The sequence below is a fragment of the Notamacropus eugenii genome, chromosome 4 (genome assembly GCF_028372415.1).
Source record: "Notamacropus eugenii isolate mMacEug1 chromosome 4, mMacEug1.pri_v2, whole genome shotgun sequence".
Taxonomy (NCBI): Eukaryota; Metazoa; Chordata; class Mammalia; order Diprotodontia; family Macropodidae; genus Notamacropus; species Notamacropus eugenii.
Window position 1 is genome coordinate 25,450,114 of NC_092875.1, and position 20,359 is coordinate 25,470,472.

General features: G+C 40.2%; 1 protein-coding gene across 1 annotated transcript in view; it reads left to right on the forward strand.

Annotated features, from left to right (window-relative positions):
- CIT (citron rho-interacting serine/threonine kinase) overlaps positions 1–20,359 on the forward strand; it is a 159,050-nt gene that overhangs the window by 24,309 nt on the left and 114,382 nt on the right. The window contains exons 6-9 of the mRNA XM_072600295.1: positions 8,593–8,735; positions 9,524–9,617; positions 16,872–17,075; positions 17,460–17,613. Of these exons, the coding sequence (XP_072456396.1) occupies positions 8,593–8,735; positions 9,524–9,617; positions 16,872–17,075; positions 17,460–17,613 (595 nt within the window). The remainder of the gene's footprint in view (positions 1–8,592; positions 8,736–9,523; positions 9,618–16,871; positions 17,076–17,459; positions 17,614–20,359) is intronic.

Genomic DNA, 20,359 nt, shown 5'->3' on the forward strand with positions numbered 1-20,359 from the left:
AGATCTGTTTGCTTTTTCTTTGCTCTCTTTGGGAACAGTCATGGTATTGTGGTTTCCAAAGGCATGCACAGTTTTAGAGCCCTTTGGGCATCATTCCAAATTATACTGAAGTAGTATCCTGAGATGGATACCATGATTCAGGGCATGAAAAATTTTTACAACCCAATGCTTTAAGCTGGGTAATAGAGTATATGGCTTATTCTGGGTTTTGGCGTTTGGAAGTAGTACTTCTGCCTACCCAGTTAATACAGTTGGTCACTTTTTGCTATATAGATCTTTGATTGTTCTGATAAAAAACTAACAATAACTATGTCCATATAGCACTTGAAAGTTTACAAAGTCCTTTCCTCATAATAATCCTGTGAAGGAATTACCTTTATTTCACAGGTAAGGAAAGTTTAGGGAGATTTATTTATCAACTTGGCCAGCATCACATAGCTAATGCTGGAACTGCGTTCCTGAATCCAGAGTGAGTGTTCATATTCCTTTTTCACACTGGCTCCCTGGCCTGTGTGGGACAGCTAGCAGGCTCTGTTTCTCTCCAACAACACTTTCTATCTCCTGAAAGATGTCCTAGAGTAGTAGTGGTATGCTGGTCACAGTGAAATTGATTTTTAAACATTCTTGTCCTTTATCAACGTTTGTTTGTATGACAGTCATTGTCTACAACAATGATTTGAGGTCAGTGTAAAATTGTTAAAATTTGGGGGTTTTCAATTGATGTTTTAGCCAGTGCAAGCATCCTGGTGTCTTTTGCTCTAAATCCAGAAATGGTTCTGTTTTCGGAGTTTCTATTCTTCTGTTTATTTTATTTATTTATTTATTCATTTATTTATTTAACTTTTAACATTCATTTTCACAACATTCTGGGTTCCACATTTTCTCCCCTTTTGTCCCCTCCCCCCACCCCAAAACACCGAGCGTTCTAATTGCCCCTATCACCAATCTGCTCTCTCATCTGTCATCCCTCTCTGCCCTTGTCTCTATCTTCTCTTTTGTCCTGTAGGGCCAGATAACTTTCTATACCCCTTTACCTGTATTTCTTATTTCTTAGTGGCAAGAACAGTACTCGACAGTTGTTCCCAAAACTTTGAGTTCCAACTTCTCTTCCTCCCTCCCTCCCCACCCCTTCCCTTTGGAAGGCAAGCAATTCAATATAGGCCATATCTGTGTAGTTTTGTAAATGACTTCCATAATAGTTGTGTTGTATAAGACTAACTATATTTCCCTCCATTCTATCTTGCCCCCCATTGCTTCTATTCTCTCTTTTGATCCTGTCCCTCCCCATGAGTGTCGACCTCGAATTACTCCCTCCTCCCCATGCCCTCCCTTCCATCATCCCCCCTACCCTGCTTATCCCCTTATCCTCCACTTTCCTGTATTGTAAGATAGGTTTTCATACCAAAATGAGTGTGCATTTTATTCCTTCCTTTAGTGGAATGTGATGAGAGTAAACTTCATGTTTTTCTCTCCCCTCCCCTCTTTATCCCTCCACTAATAAGTCTTTTGCTTGCCTCTTTTATGAGAGATAATTTGCCCCATTCCATTTCTCCCTTTCTCCTCCCAATATATTTCTCTCTCACTGCTTGATTTCATTTTTTTAAGATATGATCCCATCCTCTTCAATTCACTCTGTGCACTCTGTCTCTATGTGTGTGTGCATGTGTGTGTGCATGTGTGTGTGTGTGTAATCCCACCCAGTACCCAGATACTGAATAGTTTCAAGAGTTACAAATATTGTCTTTCCATGTAGGAATGTAAACAGTTCAACTTTTGTAAGTCCCTTATGATTTCTCTTTCCTGTTTACCTTTTCATGCTTCTCTTGATTCTTGTGTTTGAAAGTCAAATTTTCTTTTCAGCTCTGGTCTTTTCATCAAGAATGCTTGAGGTTTTCAGGTCCCTCTGGAACAGAAATCTCCTCTGCTCTGTTGTTCTGTGGTTTCTGCTGCTCCAGAATTTGTTGGGAGTTCTTTTTTACAGATATTTTATGGGCTGTGGGTTTGGAGCTAGCGTATGTGCGTCTTTCTACTCTGCCATCTTGGCTTTGCCCCCTGTTTTATTTTTTTAAGAATTTTATCTTTTATTTATCCCTTTTGCCTTTCTATCAAATTCATTTCTAAACTTCCCTTCTTTTCTACCCAGTGAGCCATCTCAGATTGAAGTTCAGTAAAATGAACCATTCTGTGCCTGCCTTCTCCTCCCCTTGCCATGCCTGGAATGCTCTCCCTCCTAACTTGGGACTTGTTTAAGAGGCAGTTGAAGCATTGATTTCTCTAGGAAGCCTTTGCTGGCCTCCCCAGCTGCCAACATTGTTTCTTCAGGTTCCTTTCCCTCCAGTCTTCATTGCCTTGCATGTTCTGATTTAAATGGGTTGTTTCCCTCAGTAGAATGTAAGCTCCTTGAATCCAGGGGCTTTTTTTGCTTTATCTTTGCCTTAGTGAGCACTAGATAAATGAATTTTGATTAGTGGATTGATTGATTACTGTATTGTAGCATGGGAGAGAAGACTCATGAACTGATGCTGAGTCAGATTAGTAGTCAGGACACCTGCACACAGTGCCGACAGTGATATGAACGGCATGAGCGCTAGCAGTGTGAACAAAACCAAACGCTGTGAAATCGTGACCCAGGTTAGTTCCAAAGACGAGGCGCAAGAAGGCCACGTCCCCACTGCTTGTAGAGCCAGAATCGTGGGCGTGGGGCACTGCGTGGCACTAGCCCATTATTGATACATTGCTTCATATCGTTGAACTGTTTTTTTCCCCTTTGAAAATCTTTGTTATTGTAATACTGATATATGGTTGGTGAAATTGTGAACTGATCCAGCCATTTTGGTGAGCAAAGTGTTATAAAACTGTATATACCCTTTGACCCATCAATATCCCCATTAGATTTGTTTCCCAAAGTGATGAGGAACAAAGGAAAATAGCCTATATGTTCTAAAATATTTAAAGTGGCTCTCTTTGTGATGGTAAAGAATTGGAAGTTGAGGGGATGCCCATTGTATGAATAAGTTGTGGTATGGGGTTGTGATAGAGCACTACTCTTACACTTCTTGAAGTGCATCATCCATCAACCTTGCATGGCTCCCATATGGTAGAATAAAGTGTTTGGAAGACAGCTGGTCATCAGGGGAATGCTCGGCTTGTAGGGTTGGTTCCTGTTTTGTGTTTGGTCTCTCAGTAGAGTTTTCTCATTGGTGAAATGAGATATTAATGCTTCTTGTAGCTCTCAAGTCAGTTGCTTAGTGTGTTAGTGCCTTAAGGAATTCTCAGAGTTCTCAGTGCCTTTGAAATAGTTGTTTTGTGTCTTGGTCTTTTGAGATGTCATATTACCATGAGTGCATTTAGAATCTTACTATGTGAGGAGCTGAGATGTTGATGCCTAGGAAGGAACCTTGGTGATGACCTCCTGCCCTGTGGTAGAGAAAGCTGTGACTTGTAAAAATTTAGAATATTTAGAATGACGCCCTTCCAACCTCATGAATGTGGGTTGTTTCTTTACTTTTTGTTTTTGATTTTTTGCTTGGGCATTTTCTATAAAAAGCAGACTGGTGTCAAAATCAATCAACAAAGCAAGGACCTTCACACAGTGAAGCCTTTCATGACAGTTTAGAGCTACAATGTTTATTATTGAGGAAAAGATGACCAGCTATCACCAAAGTACATTGCTGACTGATCAGTGGCACGGATGGATAATTTATTGCCTACCATGCAGATCATTCTGCAGTGATTTTAAAGAGGTGGTCCCTGTAATGGGACCTGGGCCTTGTCCTGAATTGGTGGTACCCCTTGTTTCTTAAAGGTCATGGACTTAGTGGAATGTAAACTATTTGACAGATTCTTTCAAGTTCAAAGGATTTCTGAGTATGGATTGAATGACAGCTTATATGTCTGTTGTACAGGGCTCAACCCAGTTAAGTTTAGATGACTCATGATGAGGAGAGCTGCCTACCAGTTGGAGGTCTTTTTGGCCTCACTAATTTTTGAAATAGAGTTAGTGGATTCTGTGATCTAGGAATCCCTGCCTTTTACTTGGCACATGAGCCATGTGCCTCTTCCATCACCTCCTTCATGCCTCAAGTGCTCTCCCTCCTCACCAAAAAGTAGCAGCAATGGCAAAGGAGGACAGTGATTGGTGTCAGGGTGTGCTGGGAATAGTGGGATCACCAGTTCTGACATGAGAAGTATGTGAAAGGATTCTTAGCATTGGTTAGCACAAGTGGGTCTTAATCATGGACCCTGTTTATATTTGATTAGTTCTTCCTGGTACCAGTCCTGTTAATCCTTCCTTTTCAGAGATGCTTTTGGTGACATTCCTTTCCATGTGCTTGGGTGTGGTTGGAAGCATCAGCCTAGGATCTGCAGTCTTACTCATCCTGAGCACATGCAAAATTTGCCCTTTTATTAGGAACTGCAGCTGCTGTTTGAAAGAACCAGTCGGAAGTGTGCTCCAAAAAGAGCAAGTCCATTACAAGAAGCTAGCTTCGTGACAGGCTTGTTCGTCAGCCTGCTGGGGTTTCTCAGGGATCTCCAGTCACACCACATTGCTTAATACTGTATTTAATTCTCTGAACTAAGAAGAAACAGAGGCCAGTCCTGTTTCACAAGTGTAGAAACCGAGGCTTTAAGAGCATTGATGATTAACAGTCAGAATGTAAGCTCAGCCCAGAGTTCTGCGGTTTTCTGTTTAAAGAGCCATTATGGAGGGATGGGGGAAGAAAATATGCTCCAGAAAGAGGAGGTTGCTTTAAGGTTTTGGTAGAAAAAAGATTTTGTGTGGGAAAAGAAAACAAATGAAGAAAGGCTTGAGGAACAAGACAGTCCCAGGGGACGACAGGGACAAAGCGGAGTGATGATATCAGAAAATAGTGAGGCAGAATCCACAGGGTTGAGTTCCATCCTCCTGGAAATTAGGGGGTTGGACAGAATGAGCCCCAAAGTCCCTTTCAGCTCGAGGCCTCTAGACCTCAGAGCACTTTCTGCCATTCCTGCTGGTGATTGCCCTCTTGGGGGATCACAATACCCAGCTGTGGTCTTGTTTCTGCAGCCTGGCACAGTGTTGTGATGAGGATTGACTTTCTTTGGGGCCTTATTTGTGGATGATTTTGCCCTGCCACACACTCACCTCCCTCAGAGGACTGCATTTGTGAAGAGCTGGGCACAGGGGCTGGCATGCCCTGACCTTAATGCTTATAAGGCTTGTTGGTGACACCGATGAAGCGGCTGAGGAAGCCAGACATGGCAGCAGTGGTCATTCTGGCTTACCAGTGGTGCACTGGAGTTTGCTGCTTTGGCACCACGTCCTGCGAGCCTCCTGGAGGATTTGCTCGTTTCCTTGGTTTGGTCATCTTTACCTTCATTTAGGGGATATCTCCAAAACCTATCACAGTGTCTGGCATATCATATAATTAATATTTAATATTTGTTGAACTTATTGGTCACTGAATTGTTGGACAATATCTGAATATAGAATTTAAGGACCACTTTTCACTCTTCATTTTTGCTAAAAAACATTCCCCCACCCCTAAACCAAAACTACTTAGACTGTACATGTGGTCTCCATGGTGAATATTGGTTTGTGACTTTGATCTTGTTACTTTTTGTTGCTGTGCTGGTTTTTCTTGGAAGTCCATGGTCCATTGAGTGACAGGTGGTAGGCATATTCTGGGAGCATAGGTTTTTAATATTTGTAGCCTCAGACTCACCCAATTTTCCCAATATCTGAAAATATATTTCTAGGTCCAATTTTGAATCTTCCAGCATGACTAACTTCAAGGAAAAGGTTGATGAGTCCAGCGACAGCACTGAAGTCTTTCTCACTCGTGGGGGATGGGGAATGGTCCAGAAGGCATCGTTTGCTCTTGGGGGATCAGCATGCCCCCCTAATATGCCTTTTGGAAATCAGAGGCTCAAGGAATTTGCTGGTAGCCCAGAGCAGAGTTTTGCTATTGTGACTACTGGAATTTTCAGCTTGAATGTATTTTGGTTAGATGATTTAAGTGAATATCACTAGGCATTTCCACATTTGCCGCACCTGATGTGAGGCTTGCTTTCATGAAGCAGCTGTTTTGGTGTTTGCAGCTTGTTTTTGGTAGGGATGCACTCTGCTAGAAGCCTGGAACTGCAATACAATAGGAAGTTAGTGACATGGTTAGACCTACCCCTTGGAAAAATCATGGAACGTTTCCTTCTTACGTCTTTTGGAAGATGTGTTTCTCTCTGAAGAAGATGTATGTTAGTATTAATACTTGGTAAAGGTTCAGGATAAGGTATGGAGCCGGTTCTCCAGTTCTGAATGGAGTATAGCTTTTCACGGTCAGTTTTTAACTCATAAAGGAAACCATTCCAGCAGCTATTGCTGACTGTCCCAGCATTCCAGAATCATTATCTTGCTAGAGAGTCTCTGTATTATCATATTTTTTAATACAAGCAGAGTGGAAAACATAATTATCGTATGTCGTCGTGTATAAATTGTTTGTATTTTTAGAGTATGATCTCTTTATTTGTGAATTCCCTTTTTTTTACATTTAGGACATGTGTATATCAGCATATATATTTAAAATATATTTGCCCACATACTCTTTATCTGCAGGTCAGAACTGAGTAAGTAAGTGGATTTTATTTTCAGAGGTGGGTGCTATGGGACTGAGATGAGATCTCCTGTGTATGTGAAGGGACAGAAGAAGCCCTTGTAATGGACTCTTCTTCCAACAATAGTTTTTTGCATTGGATAAAATAATAAACTCTTGGCAGGATATAAGCACCTTGAGAAGAAGGTCTGTGGACTACAAATATTCATGTACCAGTATAATCTACAGCTGAGGTGCTTAGTAAGTCATAGGTTCATAAATCTAGAACTGAAAGGGGACCTTATATGTTATAAATATTGAACTGAATTCTCATTGGTCCATAATCAACATTGTGACAGATAACAGGGAAAATTGTCTTCAGTTAAGTTAGCAAATGCTTATAAAGGTCTTTATAAAGTTTTATAGAGCTCCTTGAGATCAGGGATTGTTTACTATAGCAAGGTCTTCTTTCTCATCAAGTTGTTCTCCGCAAACGGCTACAGTACCTGTTCTTGGCTCTAGAACTGATGTGACTGGGGTTGTTGTCATAGAGATTTGGCTTACTATTAGGCCAGACTTAATGGGGTTGCCGTTGGTTGGGTTGAAGCCAGCTGAAGTTTGACTTAATCTGAATAAGCAAGGACCAAACTTGGCATCTTGAAGTTTACACCCCAACATTTTCTTCTATGGGGACTAGCACTTATCTAGAAATACAGCAGACATATGGCAGTGGGGTAGGTACAAAGAATGGCAGTGGGCCAACCTACTGGATCCTATTTTCAATGCCCAGCCTTGGTGCTGTTGCATCCTACTGTGGGGAATATGGCGGTGCCTGTCTACCCACCTCCTAAAAATGGAGAAAGTGAAAAAAGTGGTAGTGAAAATATTGTTGGACTTGAAATCAGATGACTTGGACTGGATTTTGCAGATTTTTATGACTTTGGGTGCAACAGGCATATTACTCCACCTTTTGGAATGGGTTCTTCATTTGTAAAATGAAGATAATAATATTAATGCTTTTACTATCTACTCTATAGAGCTGTGAGGACATTGCTTTGTAAATATATGTATATTTTTTGTGTGGACTAGGAGGAGGAAACGAGCATTTATCAAGTGTCTATTATGAACAAATATTATCTCAGTTGGTCCTCATATCAACTCCAGGGGTCAGGTTCTGAGGCAGACAGAGGTAAAATAACTTGCCCAGGATTATACTTCTAGTAAGTGTCTAGGGCTGGATTTGAACTCAGGACTTCCTGCCTCCAGGTCCCTCATAGCTGAGTTGTGGGAAGAATGTGATTTCATTGGGGGAAGGAATTGCTAATGTGGAAACTTTCTCTTCTCATGCGTCCTGGCAGTTTATCCATAATTTGTATTAGAGAGTTTCCTGGGGCTCTTAGAGGTTAGGTTACCCTCCCATGGTCACACATCTAGTATGTGTCAGTGACATTATTCAACCCAGGGTCTTCCTCACTTACGCCAGGCTTCAGTCCACTGTGGCCTGCTGCCTGTCCTTGGGATACTTAAAGCTTCTTTGTGTGTCGTCTTCCCCATTAGACTGTGAGCTCTGAGGCCTGGGACTATGTTTTGCCTTTCTTTATCCCCAGACATTGGCACAGTACCTGGCACACAGTAGGCATTTAGTCAATGCTTATTAGCTGACCAAAGTACTATAAAAATGTGAAGTTGTTAATAAGAATTAGAGAACTAAGGTTTCCTCCTTTTGCTCATCATTGCCAACCTAGGCAGCTGACGGCTCTCACTTTGTCCTCAGGTACTTTTAAATACATTTGTGTAATTTTATTAAAAAGAAAAAAATCACATTAATAATTTTTTTGAATGTATCATACTCAGGCTGTTACAAAGAGATGTATTTTTAAAGACACGTGATATTTAAAATGCCACTCATATTTCGATTGCTTTATGAAAGAACTGTATTATGTCAAAGACTTCATTTGAGGACTTAATTTAGGAATTCTAGTTGTTGTATGTGATTGAATAGTTTTGTCGTTCTCTGCAGGTTATGGAATATCTGCCTGGAGGGGACCTACTATCGCTCTTGAATCGCTATGAGGATCAATTAGATGAAAACATGGTGGAGTTTTATCTTGCTGAACTGGTATTGGCCATTCATAGTGTTCATCAGATGGGATATGTCCATCGGTGAGTGAGCATTCTTTAGTGGCTCAGTGAAAATTTGTCCTGTGAGAAATCAGTGCACTAAATTATTTGTGCATCAGGTGAGTGTACCCTCCAGTTCGGAGGCAATATTACAGGTAGCTGGATAAAAGTAAACTTTGTAAAGTGATGAGTACCTTGGCAAGCGGAACCACATGCAAGGTGAGCTCTATCTAGAATAGTAGGCTTGACAAGCTTGATAAAGGCTCTTTCGGTCATAGAGGAGAAAAATGGAATTTCTTTTTCTAGAGGAAGAGGTACAGGTAATTTTTGGCATTAAGGAGATGAGAAGAGCTCTAGAAGATCAAGGAGTTTGTTTAATACTGTGCCAGTCAACAATTAAGGGTATCTACTGGCATAGAATCCTGTCCTTTCTGGTGACATCAGATTTTCCCCATCCAACACCATCTGTGTGAGGCAGAATGGCAGAGGCGAATAAGTATTGGATTGTGAGTTAAGAGCCGGCTTTATGTAGCTCTTTATTCTGTGTGTCTTCAGGCAAGTCATTTATTAACTGGGCCTTAGTTTCTTTATCTGTTGTAAATTGAGGAGGTAGTTTTTTTTTTTTCTGACACTGAAATACTATGGTTGTATTATATTTCCCAAACATTTTCTTTTGCTTTAATCTGTACTTCAAAAATGTGTGCTCATATTTCAAAAATGATTCGTTGTACTTAGTTCTCTAAAAACACAATTGACAACTCAGTGTAAGAATTCTTAGGGGTGCAGAGAGTAGCATTGGTTTTTGAGTTTCGTGTTTGACTTTCTTACAGAGACATCAAACCAGAAAATATTCTCATTGACCGAACAGGACATATTAAGCTGGTGGACTTTGGAGCAGCTGCCAAAATGACTACAAATAACATGGTAATATGTTCGAAAAATTTGGGGGAGAAGTTTGGACAGTTTGCTTAAAAAATGCTTATTTGTTTATAATTCACATTTCCTTTCTGCTTTGGAATATTGCTTTTGCATATGCTTTCACTGCTGGTTTTTTTTACATCAAATAACACAAGGCATATCAGCTAAAGGTACCTAAACTCTTAGGACATAAAGGTTCACAGTTGTGGTCGAGTTTGATGGTTTCACTTTAGTGAATCTGATCTCATCAATGAGTACTCCTTCCACAAGTACACATCACATCCCATTCCTTCCTTGTCACTGCCTGTGATCTTCATCCATGGATTCTCGTGTAATTCCTCCATGGAATATGTACCTAATGCAAATTCCATTTGACGTTTTTTTTTTCTTTTGAGGCAAGCAGGGTTAAGTGATTTGCCTACCGTCACCCAGCTAGTAAATGTCTGAGGCCAGATTTGAACTCAGGTCCTTAGGGCTAGTGCTCTATCCTTCATTTGGCCTTTTAATATATCATAGTTACTAGTGCAGTATTCAGGCTATCAATCACTTTATTCTTCACTTTTTGCTACATTCCTGGCCTAGTTTCTTCTCCTATTGTATATTTATTTTCTTAATAATCTCTTTTGTACCATTTCTTGCTTGCAAGGCATTAGACATGTACCTCATCCTACTTATGTACATAATATATTTCTAGTGCCTTTTGGGGCATATGTAATTTGAGGTCTTTGGAGAACATGATATTCTATGATTGTAGCCATTAGAATTATTAGAAGAATATTGATGTTAGACAAATGTATTTTTTGTGTTCAGTGAGCATTTTAGGATTATGGAAAGCACTGCACATTTTCTCAGATGTAATTAATGTGTAGTTCTTGTCACACACACACACACACACACACACACACACACGTGCACACACACTGTTGTACTAACTCAGTGGACTGACCATCCAGCTCCATGTCACAGTATTGGGAGCATATGTTCCTCATTTGTTATGTTTTTCTGTGTGGATTACTAGGCTGATCTCTTTTGATTAATTCTGGATCTCACTGAGAAACCCCTGTGGGGCTTGATGTGATCAGCACAGTGCCATTCACAAACAGAACATTTGGAGCATCTTGCCATCTACTGATAATCCTTTTTCCAACTGTAATCTGTGTACCTCTCGATGGTCAGCACCTTTGATGAGCTTCTATCCTTCCTCTTTGGTGCCTCTTTGATGTTGGTAATCAGAGGATGGTTAGACAGAATTTTCTCTGCAGTTTAGTTTATAAGAAGTCTTTTATAATTTTCTAATGTTATAGAATTGTGGGGATGTGAATGTAATGGAATATTACCATGGGACCATGGAGAGACTTACATGAACTGATGCAGAATGAAGTCAGCAGAACTAGGAAAATGTTCTGTGTGATGACTACAACAGTGTAGTTGGAAGGAACAACCACCACCACAAAACCATGAGGGTGTGATGACCATGCCTGGCCTCAGGAGGAGGCAGAAAGACTTTCTGCTTCTTGGCTGAGACGGGGCCGGTGTGCAGCACTGCCTGTGATGGCCGACTCAGCTCATGTGTTGGCTACTTTTGTTGAGGTTTCTTTCTTTTCTTTTGTATTCTTATGAGGACTAGTTTTCTGGAAGTTGGAGAAAGGAAGGAAACAAAAGGTAATGTAGTATGACAGATGAAAAGTTTGAGAGACATAGTTTCTGGGTAATTAATCATTTTATTAATTATTGCAAGTGGATGATTAATAAAAGGATCTTTTGGCTGTCTCTCCTAAACCAAAGATGGATCATGGTGATTTCTTGGTGTTTATATACCCTGGGTGTTTCTGATGGGCAGTAATCAACTCTGATAGGTTAACAATTAATGAGAGAATGAAAATTATAATGAGAGGTGGACTTGTTCTAATGAGGGACTCATGAGGAACTCTGATCACTCAGGAACTACTCCCCCCCCCCCAATTTGGATAAAGGGGGTCCGCCTCTACTTAGACTTGCCTTATTAGAACACAATGGGCTGGAATTCACCTTATGTTGAATTTTTGAAAGGTTTTCTAGTTGGGTGGAGGAACAACTCCACCTAGATAAGATGGTCTAGGGGGGGTAAAATTTTGGGCAAGGTCAGGGATCTTGTTGGAAAACTGGACTTTAAATGAGGAAACAGAAAAAAGGAAAAAAAACCCTGGATCTTCCCAATAAATGGTTATTTAATAATCATTTCTTTCAGTAGATAATACAAAAACACAAGATCAACAAAATGTTATTTTTGTAAGTTGAAATAAACTTAATGTGATGACAGATTAAAACACATGGAAAGGGATAGTAGTGGAAGATTGCAAGCCAGAAGGGGAGGTGAGCTGATGGAACTGCTGCAGAGTTCATAGTTCTACAGGGTCATTGGACGATTCCAAGCTGGAAGAGACCACAGACATCATCTAGTCCCATCCATGGTGGAGCAGGAGTGCCTTCAACTCATCCAGCAGAGAAAAGCTTCTGTGAAGAGTTAGAGCCAGTCCCCTTCCTCCAGTGTTGTGGCCAGCACTCAGCATAGCCCTCCAGCTGGGCCCAAGCTAGGATGCAGCCCAATGAGATTACTGCTTCCCTTATCCTGGCTGTCTTCACTGTTGGGAAAGCCCAGGACTCTGACTGCTGTGTCTCTGCCAGTTGGTATTGAGCTTGTCGCTCTCAGGTTTGTTTGTTTTTTCACATGAACTGCAATGTGGCCATGGCTTACCTGTTCTGGAGTTCTTGGTCTCATGTGGGACCCTACATTAATTTTATCCTCGTTAAATGTTTTAAGTTTCAATTTTTTTTTAAAAAAGCAACTCAGCATAAAGCAGGTGAGCAGAGAGTGAGCCTGTAGAAAGCTTGTCAGGAAATCCAAGTAAAGCATTTTATTGCAAGAGCATTTATAGGTAAAACTAGCAGGCTGGCGACAGATGCATCCAAATGAAGCCATTTGGCTGGTGTTCCTCTCGTGATCTCTGCCTGGCATTGATGGCAGTGAACTTTTGCATTTGCACTCTGTATGCCTCAGTGTTCCATTTGCTGTTTGAGGAGGTGGAGATGATACAGCAAAACAAAGGAAAGAAGTCTACTGCAGTAAGCCAAGGTCACAACTTAGTACAGATTTTATTACAAAATTTTACTTGGAATCATAGAATTGGAACAGAACTGAGAAATCTTCCATTCATCCAGTCCCCAGAATCCCCTAGCCTGGGCCTCCATCTTCTGCTGGGGAGCAGTGGAGAGAGACAAAAAGAGCTCAATAAGGAGGAGGAAATTGTGAAGGTGGTTTGTACTGATCTGGAGAAGTTTAGGGGGAAATTGAGGAAAATTTAAAGAAGGAAATTTCCAGGTCTAGATTTTCCTTCTGTCTTCTGTGAGAGAAGATTGAAGGGGAGAAATGAGAGGAACTGAGAGAGGGAAAAGGAGATGGGATTTGGTAATGCAAATTAAGTAAACAGTTGGAGAAGCAGCATAATACAGTCATGAACTTGGGTCACTGAATTTAAAGTCAGGGAAGCTGAGTTCAAATCTTGGCTCTGCCACTCACTTACTCTGAGCTGCTAAAGTTCTGTGGGCCTCAATTTCTTCACTGGACAAGCAAGGGGGTTAGATGATCATAAAGACTCTTCCATCTCTAGTCTGTCATGCTTCTTCTAAACAGTGGATGATCTGACTGTGATTAGTTTCAGACAGCTGTGACATCCATAGCCAGTTACTTCCTCTTTGAGATGGAGTCTGATCAGATGAGCTCATATATGTAAAGCACTTTGCCAACTCTCAGATACCAGGCTAACGGTCTCTCCAAGTGCCTTCCATCTGTGCTGTATATACCTGGTATGTAGCTGTCTTGCCCATTAGCATGTAAGGTCCCAGAGGGCAGGGACCACCTCTTTGCCTTTCCTGTGCACAGTGCCTGGCTGGTAAGAAGGTACTTCCTGTTTGTTGACTTGACTTGATCCATGTCAGAGATTGTACAATCAGTTTCATTTTTGTGTGTGATATCATCTGGTGCTCACTATGTCCACTACCTCCCAACTTTCTTCCTGAAGCAAGAGTTCATGATGTGTAGCTTTGAGCCTTCTAGGCCTTCTGTTGGCCTCCGGGTACATGTAAACTTAGTTTGGGGAAATCTTTTCTCAAAGATTTCATTTTTTATAGTATGTATGGGCACATAAGCTGCAGTGATGTTCCTGAAGTTCTATTTCTTTATGTTCGTTGTGAACCCCTCAAAGTGGTGTGACCAAGAATACTCTGAAATGATGTTTCTTGTCCCTTTGGGCACTGGATAAAATGTCTTTTGCCCATTCCTATCTTTGCTTCTCCAAGGAGAATCCACAAGCTGACTTTTTCTTTAGCAGTGACTTTGTCTTGCCTTCTGGTTTCATCTTTAGCAAGACTGTTGAGAGGAATGTGGTTCAGTTCCTCCAGTACAGCATCTGTTTGCTGATTACTGGACAAAGAAAATACAGTGTGATGTCATCTTTGAATAGAAGCAGCTGGAAGACCTGACTATCCATAGAGAATTTCTCTTCAAATTGGACTCTTTGCTGAATTTCTGCCATGTCACTGGGTTGTGGAAGAATGGTCTGCCCTCTGAGGAAGGAGGAAGGGTAGAACTTGCTGCTGAATCCACATGGATGTGTCTCCCAATTTAGCAGGCTCTGAATGGTGAAAGAAACATTAGGTCCTATCTCCTTTACCTTTTGTACTTTTTGGGAGTAGACCAGTAACTCAAACTAGACACCGTGGTCAAGCTGGATACTGCTTGGGCAAGGAGATATTACTTTCTAAGATCATTGAATCCACCTTTAGGGCCAGATTTTTAAGTAGGCATAGTATATTTTCTCTTGCCTTCAGATATGTTTGTGCATAGTAAAAATATGTGTGACCACTTACTTGTTGATCTCTAAGTATCTTTCAGTAGGGCACAAAGCCTGTTGGTAAAGAAATTGCCTGATTGAGGTGACACTGAAGGTTGTGAATGTTGGTGTGGTCAGTCAATGAATTGTATCAATGATGTCAAGCCCTTTCTTGTTTGGATGGAGGGTGGGGGTTAGAGAGCCAGAAAGTGCTGAATTCCTGAAGGCCGAGAAAAGTTAGAGAAAGTTGTTGAGGAGACACTTCTCTGACTATACAGTTTTGCCTTTAGCAAATGTTTATCTGTGCATTCAGGTCTTTCCTGTTGTTAGTGATTGATCATGTGGGCAGCTTAGTGGGAAAAATAATGACATCACTTGCTGTGATGCAATTTTCCAAACCTGTTAACACAGAGTGTGTGCCAGCCGCCTTGTCAGTTTGTCAATAATATGTGGATTGATCATTCAGCTCTATCTTGATAGTTCAGGATCATTTGTTTTTATAAACGAGATGAGAAGTTCAGTCACATCATTGTGTCTGGTAGAATAACCATTGTTTGTGGAGAGGCAGATTAATGGAGGGAAGAGGGGGCCGCTACTCTTGGGGCAGCCAAAATGGCCGTACCAGGTAGGCCTGGTGATGATTTTACTGCCTCCTTCCCAGGGTCTCAGAATAACATGTCTCTCCACCTTCCCCATTGGAGATCATGCATGTAAAGCATTTTGACATTTTAAAATTACTATTTGCTCCTATCACTATGCTAGTGATGTGTCTAGTGGTATGACTATGGTGCAGATTGGCCAAAAATCTTTGTTGAGATGCAGGTGATTTTATTTGCCTCAGCATAGTTTTGAATAATAGAAAAATTAATTTGTATGTTTTGACTATATAAATTGAAAGAAGAGCTTGGTTTGGGAGTATAGTGGATAACAGGTAAACAGGTTGACATTTTTTCCTACATGGATAATTATGAGATGGTCATTAATTTTTAAAAAGTGTGTATTTATTTATTTTGTTAAATACTTTCTAGTTCCATGTAACAATTTTTTAAACATTCATTTATTATAATTTTGAGTTCTAAATTCGCTCTTTCCTTCTTGCCCCTCCCCCACTTCTTATGAAGACAAGCAATATATCAATTATACATAGGAAATCATGAGAAACATTCCCATGGTAGCCGTGCTGCGAAGGAGAGCAAAGGGAAAAGTAAAGTTGTCAGCTCTCTCGGGAAGGTGGAGAGCAGTTGTCATCATGGCTGCCTTAGAATTGTGTTGAGTCATTGTCTTGATAGAGTAGCCAGACCTCCCACAGCTGATCGTCCTTAGTATACTGCTTTCTCTGTGTGCAGTGATCTGGTTTTGTTCACTTCACTCTGTATCTGTTCGTATCTGTCTTCTCAGGTGTCTTTTCCCCTCACCATTTCTTATGGCACTGTAGTATTCTTTCAAAATCATATACTACCACTTGTTCAGCCATTCCACTGTTGATGGGCATCCCCTTGATTTCCAATTCTTTGTCACCCCAAAAAGAACTGCTGGAAATATTTTTGTACAAATAGATCCTTTTCCATTTTCTCTGATCTCTTAGGGATATAGATCTAGTAGTGGTATTGCTGGGTCAAAGGGTGTGTAGTTTTATAGCCCTTTGGGTATAGTTCTGAGAAAGCTGATTTGTTGAAGATCCCTCCTCTATTCTAAATAATACTATAAGTTCAATTATATTATATTCAAATATATTATAAGTCAATTATAATCAGTGATTATAAGTTCTGTATTTTTGGCCTCAGAATCGCAAATTCTGAGTTCACTTGTTTAATCCTAGGAAGCTAACTAGAGGCCCTCCACCCTTGTTTTTTCTTGTCATAGTGACCAAGCCTAGTGTGGCAGAGGTGATTCATCTATATGAAAAGTCCTGTCCTCCAATTTATTTTTGTACCTCTGGACCATTCTCTCTTATCCAACATGAACAGGTCACCATCTTAAGACCACTTAGTCAGTGAAGATGCCCCAGGCTTCAACCAACCTGTTGGTGCTGCCTCCTTCCCTCCCTCTAATATATCATTTTTTGCCCTCAAGAGCAAAATCTGTCCACCAATGAGATTCTGTATTTTGCCATACCTTTTTTGCATATTTGGGTATTAAACTCTATAAATACAATTTCCTGGAAGAAGGGGACATTTCAGATGGTGAGGAATATGTCAGGTCCACTTCATTAGAGGGGACCATGGATTCTCTAATAAAGTGCCATTGACTCAGAGCTCTGCCTCAGTCTCTTTTATTATAGGATGGACAATTTTAACCCCCAGAGTTCCAAATTATTCTCCATAATAGTTGGAGTTCTCAACTCCACCATAAGTACATGGGTCATACTAATTTTTTCAAATTGTTTTGTTAGGTGAACGCCAAGCTTCCTATTGGGACACCTGATTACATGGCACCAGAAGTCCTGACAGTGATGAATGGCGATGGAAAGGGCTTCCATGGGCCCGAGTGTGACTGGTGGTCACTGGGAGTCATTGCTTATGAGATGGTTTATGGAAGATCGCCTTTTACTGAGGGAACCACAGCAAAAACTTTTAATAACATCATGAACTTCCAGGTAAAGAATTATTGACAATACATGTTTGTATCTTACTTGGGAAAGAGAAGAAAGTGGCATTAACATTGGAAAGCCCTTGGAGTGTGTGATGCAAGTGAGAAGGCTCCTTTCCTGTTAGAGGGCTCAGCCCTCTGGTACGTCAGAGCTGAAGCTGTTCTTGATCTACTCTGGTGGAAACATCCTCCTTGTGTGATCTTCAGCGTTGGGTTTGTGATGTGAAGGGGCCATTTACTTTGGGAAGGGTGCCTTTTGGCTCATTATGGAATGAGTGGTGCGGAGCATCTATTTCTGGCATAAAACCTGAATGAATGAAAGGTACTAACTTAGGGAAGGGTCAAGATAAGTAGAACCATCATTACAATACTTTTTTTCCTTTGAAAACAGCGGTTTCTGAAGTTCCCAGATAGCCCCAAAGTTAGCAGTGAATTTCTCGATCTGATTCAGAGTCTGCTGTGTGGACCGAAAGAAAGGCTGAATTATGAGGGTCTTTGTTGCCATCCATTTTTCTCAAAAATTGATTGGAATAACATTCGTAACTGTAAGTAGAACCTGCTTTCATTAAATTTCAGATTCAGGCATTGCTACACATCAATGAAGTGAGATTTTTCTGAACTTATTCTGTCTGAGAGAATCTGGCATAAATTACATAGATAAACGGTTTGCTTTTTTAAGAACATAGAAAAGAATGATGTCACAACTGTCATTGAGTAAAATTGACTTTAAAAAATATTTGTAAAGAGCGAGGCCAGTCATGAAACTTAGCTTTTATATGTCAATTGAACTTTATCCTCCCCATCACTTTAGAATCATACAGTGATAACTTTGGAAGGGATTGTGTCATGTGGTGTGTGTGTGTGTGTGTGTGTGTGTGTGTGTGTGTGTGTGTGTGTGTGTGTGGTCTTCTATTTGACAGACTTTGTTTCTGATAAAAGACAGAACATAGTATTTGTTCATGTATCTTTCACATGCTGCAAAAAACAAAACACACAAAAAGTGAAGAGTCATTCATAGACCTTTACTACTGGAAGGAGTCTTAGAGATCATCTGCCAACATCTTCATTTTACAGAGAAAAAATTTGAGATCCAGGAATGGGGATTGACTTGCCTGTGGGCAGTGTCACTAGTTCGTGGTATAATGAGCACTAGACAGAGTCCTGTTCTCATTATTCCCAGGCTTCTACCAAGAGAACTCCTATAACATTCAGAATCTGTCGGAGATAGGAATGGTGGGCACTCAACAGTTTTATAATGACAGTTTCTGAAACTGGGTTTATTATTTTTGGAAACTTGCCTAATTAAGAGTGGTTATGATCACTTGTTTCTAGATCCTTGTAATGTGATATTATTTCAGAATTTTGGCCATTGTATTAATTTTCTCGTGTTGCCAACTGACCAAGCCCTACTTGGTCACTGTTTGGGCCCTTATTGGCTCAGAATGAATGTCAGTAGCAGTTGTTGCTGTTTATGTTTTGACCAAAAACCTTGAGGGTCTTTCCCTTCCAGATCTATTTTTTTAAAAAGAGGCCACACTTGATCTCATTTCTTATTAAGCCTTAATCCCTGAATGGACTTTGCCTCAGTCAAACTGAGACATATTGAAGACCTTAGCTTGAAAAGTCCACGTCCAGTCATCTTGATCTATATCTGGCCACGGGGCCCAGATGGCCGAGGAGGAGAAAGTGAGGCTGATGACCTTGCACAGCCCTGCCTCACTTAAATCTAATTCATTTACATGTCATGGCATCACTTTCCTGATGTCATAGTCATCTTTGAGAATGAAGGACAAACAGAGCAATTTTTCATGTGTTGTTAATAAATAGTCTGATGAAATGGATAGCATTTCTCTCTAGCTGGTAAGGTAAGCATGTTATCAGTGCATACCTGTTAAGATCTAAAGTAGGAAATCATAAAGTCAGGCTTGCCTCTGAGTAGAGCAACATGGGAAGGAAATATCTAAGCAGTGTCCTTTGGGAGGTCATGAGCTTCTTTCACTAGCAATTCAGTGTGAAGCAAAGACTTGATGCAAGCCACTTTGATGATGTAACTTTCCATTCAAATATTTCCACCTGCAACATTTTTATAAATTGTTCTTCACAATGATATAAATCATCTATTTGCTGTATAGTTGATTTTTTATTTTCCTGTTAAAAGCTGGATCAAATTTATTTGAGTTATTCTGAAAGCATTTATTTTGCTATTGTATTGTTCAGCATCATTCTCTAATCTCTTAGAAATAATCAGCATATTAACTGCTTATTCAACTGAATTATTTTCAGTTAAGTCATTCAGTTTGTTTGCATGAGTCTGTTTGCATTGTTGCGGTTTATATCACTCTTGTTAGCTAGGAAGTGTCTGAGGTAAGATTGGAGCTCATGTCTTCCTGACTCCATGCCCACCAATGCACCACCTAGCTTCCATCAAATGACCTCTAAAATCCCTTCCAACTCTTGGCTTATGTGATTCTATATCATTATAATTATACAAAAAAGGAGAAATTTTAAAAAATAGAAATGATATTAAAGGAAGAGAGTGATAGAGAGCCTAGGACTGACTTTTCAAATACTGATTCTTATCAATTATAGCTAGGAAACTATATTAAGACCTCTAAGACAGAGGTTCAGACACATAGCCAGTGGCAACACTCCTGGGCGGGCCAGAGCTAGATTAAAATATAATTGGGAAATATTTAATGAAATAAATAAAAATACAATAATACATAAATAATATATTTTAAAACTTAACTGTGCTTTGGCAGGGATCTTTATAAATGGATTAATGACTCCCATGTTTAGTTACTTTGAAAATCGTATTGTACAGACCAGCCATCAGGTTGCATTAGTGGGTCCCTAATATCCTTTTAAGCTTCTTTTAATACGCAGTGAGTTATAATGATTTTTCATCCGTTATTTATCTATTTGAAAAAGCCTCTAACGACTCTTATTTTTGCTTAACTTCTAGTACCTTGTTTGGTGATGATATCAATCTGTCTAACTAGTCACCTTGTTCCTTAGTTTGCTTTCACTGACTCTGTTATCTATACCTGGATAATACATATATTCATCTGTCAGCCTTATAGTTTATTCCCTTGCCTCAGTCCCATGAAGCTCTGTGTCTCATGAGTAGCTCACATTGGCAGTTTTCTTGACTTTGATGAAGAAGCTTTTTATCAAACTTGCATAACTCTTTTTCATCGCCAGCTTCATTGTCAGTGCCATTATCCATTCATTATTATAAACCAAGAACCTCCAAAGTCTTTCTGACTTATTTCTGCCTTTGAATTAGCT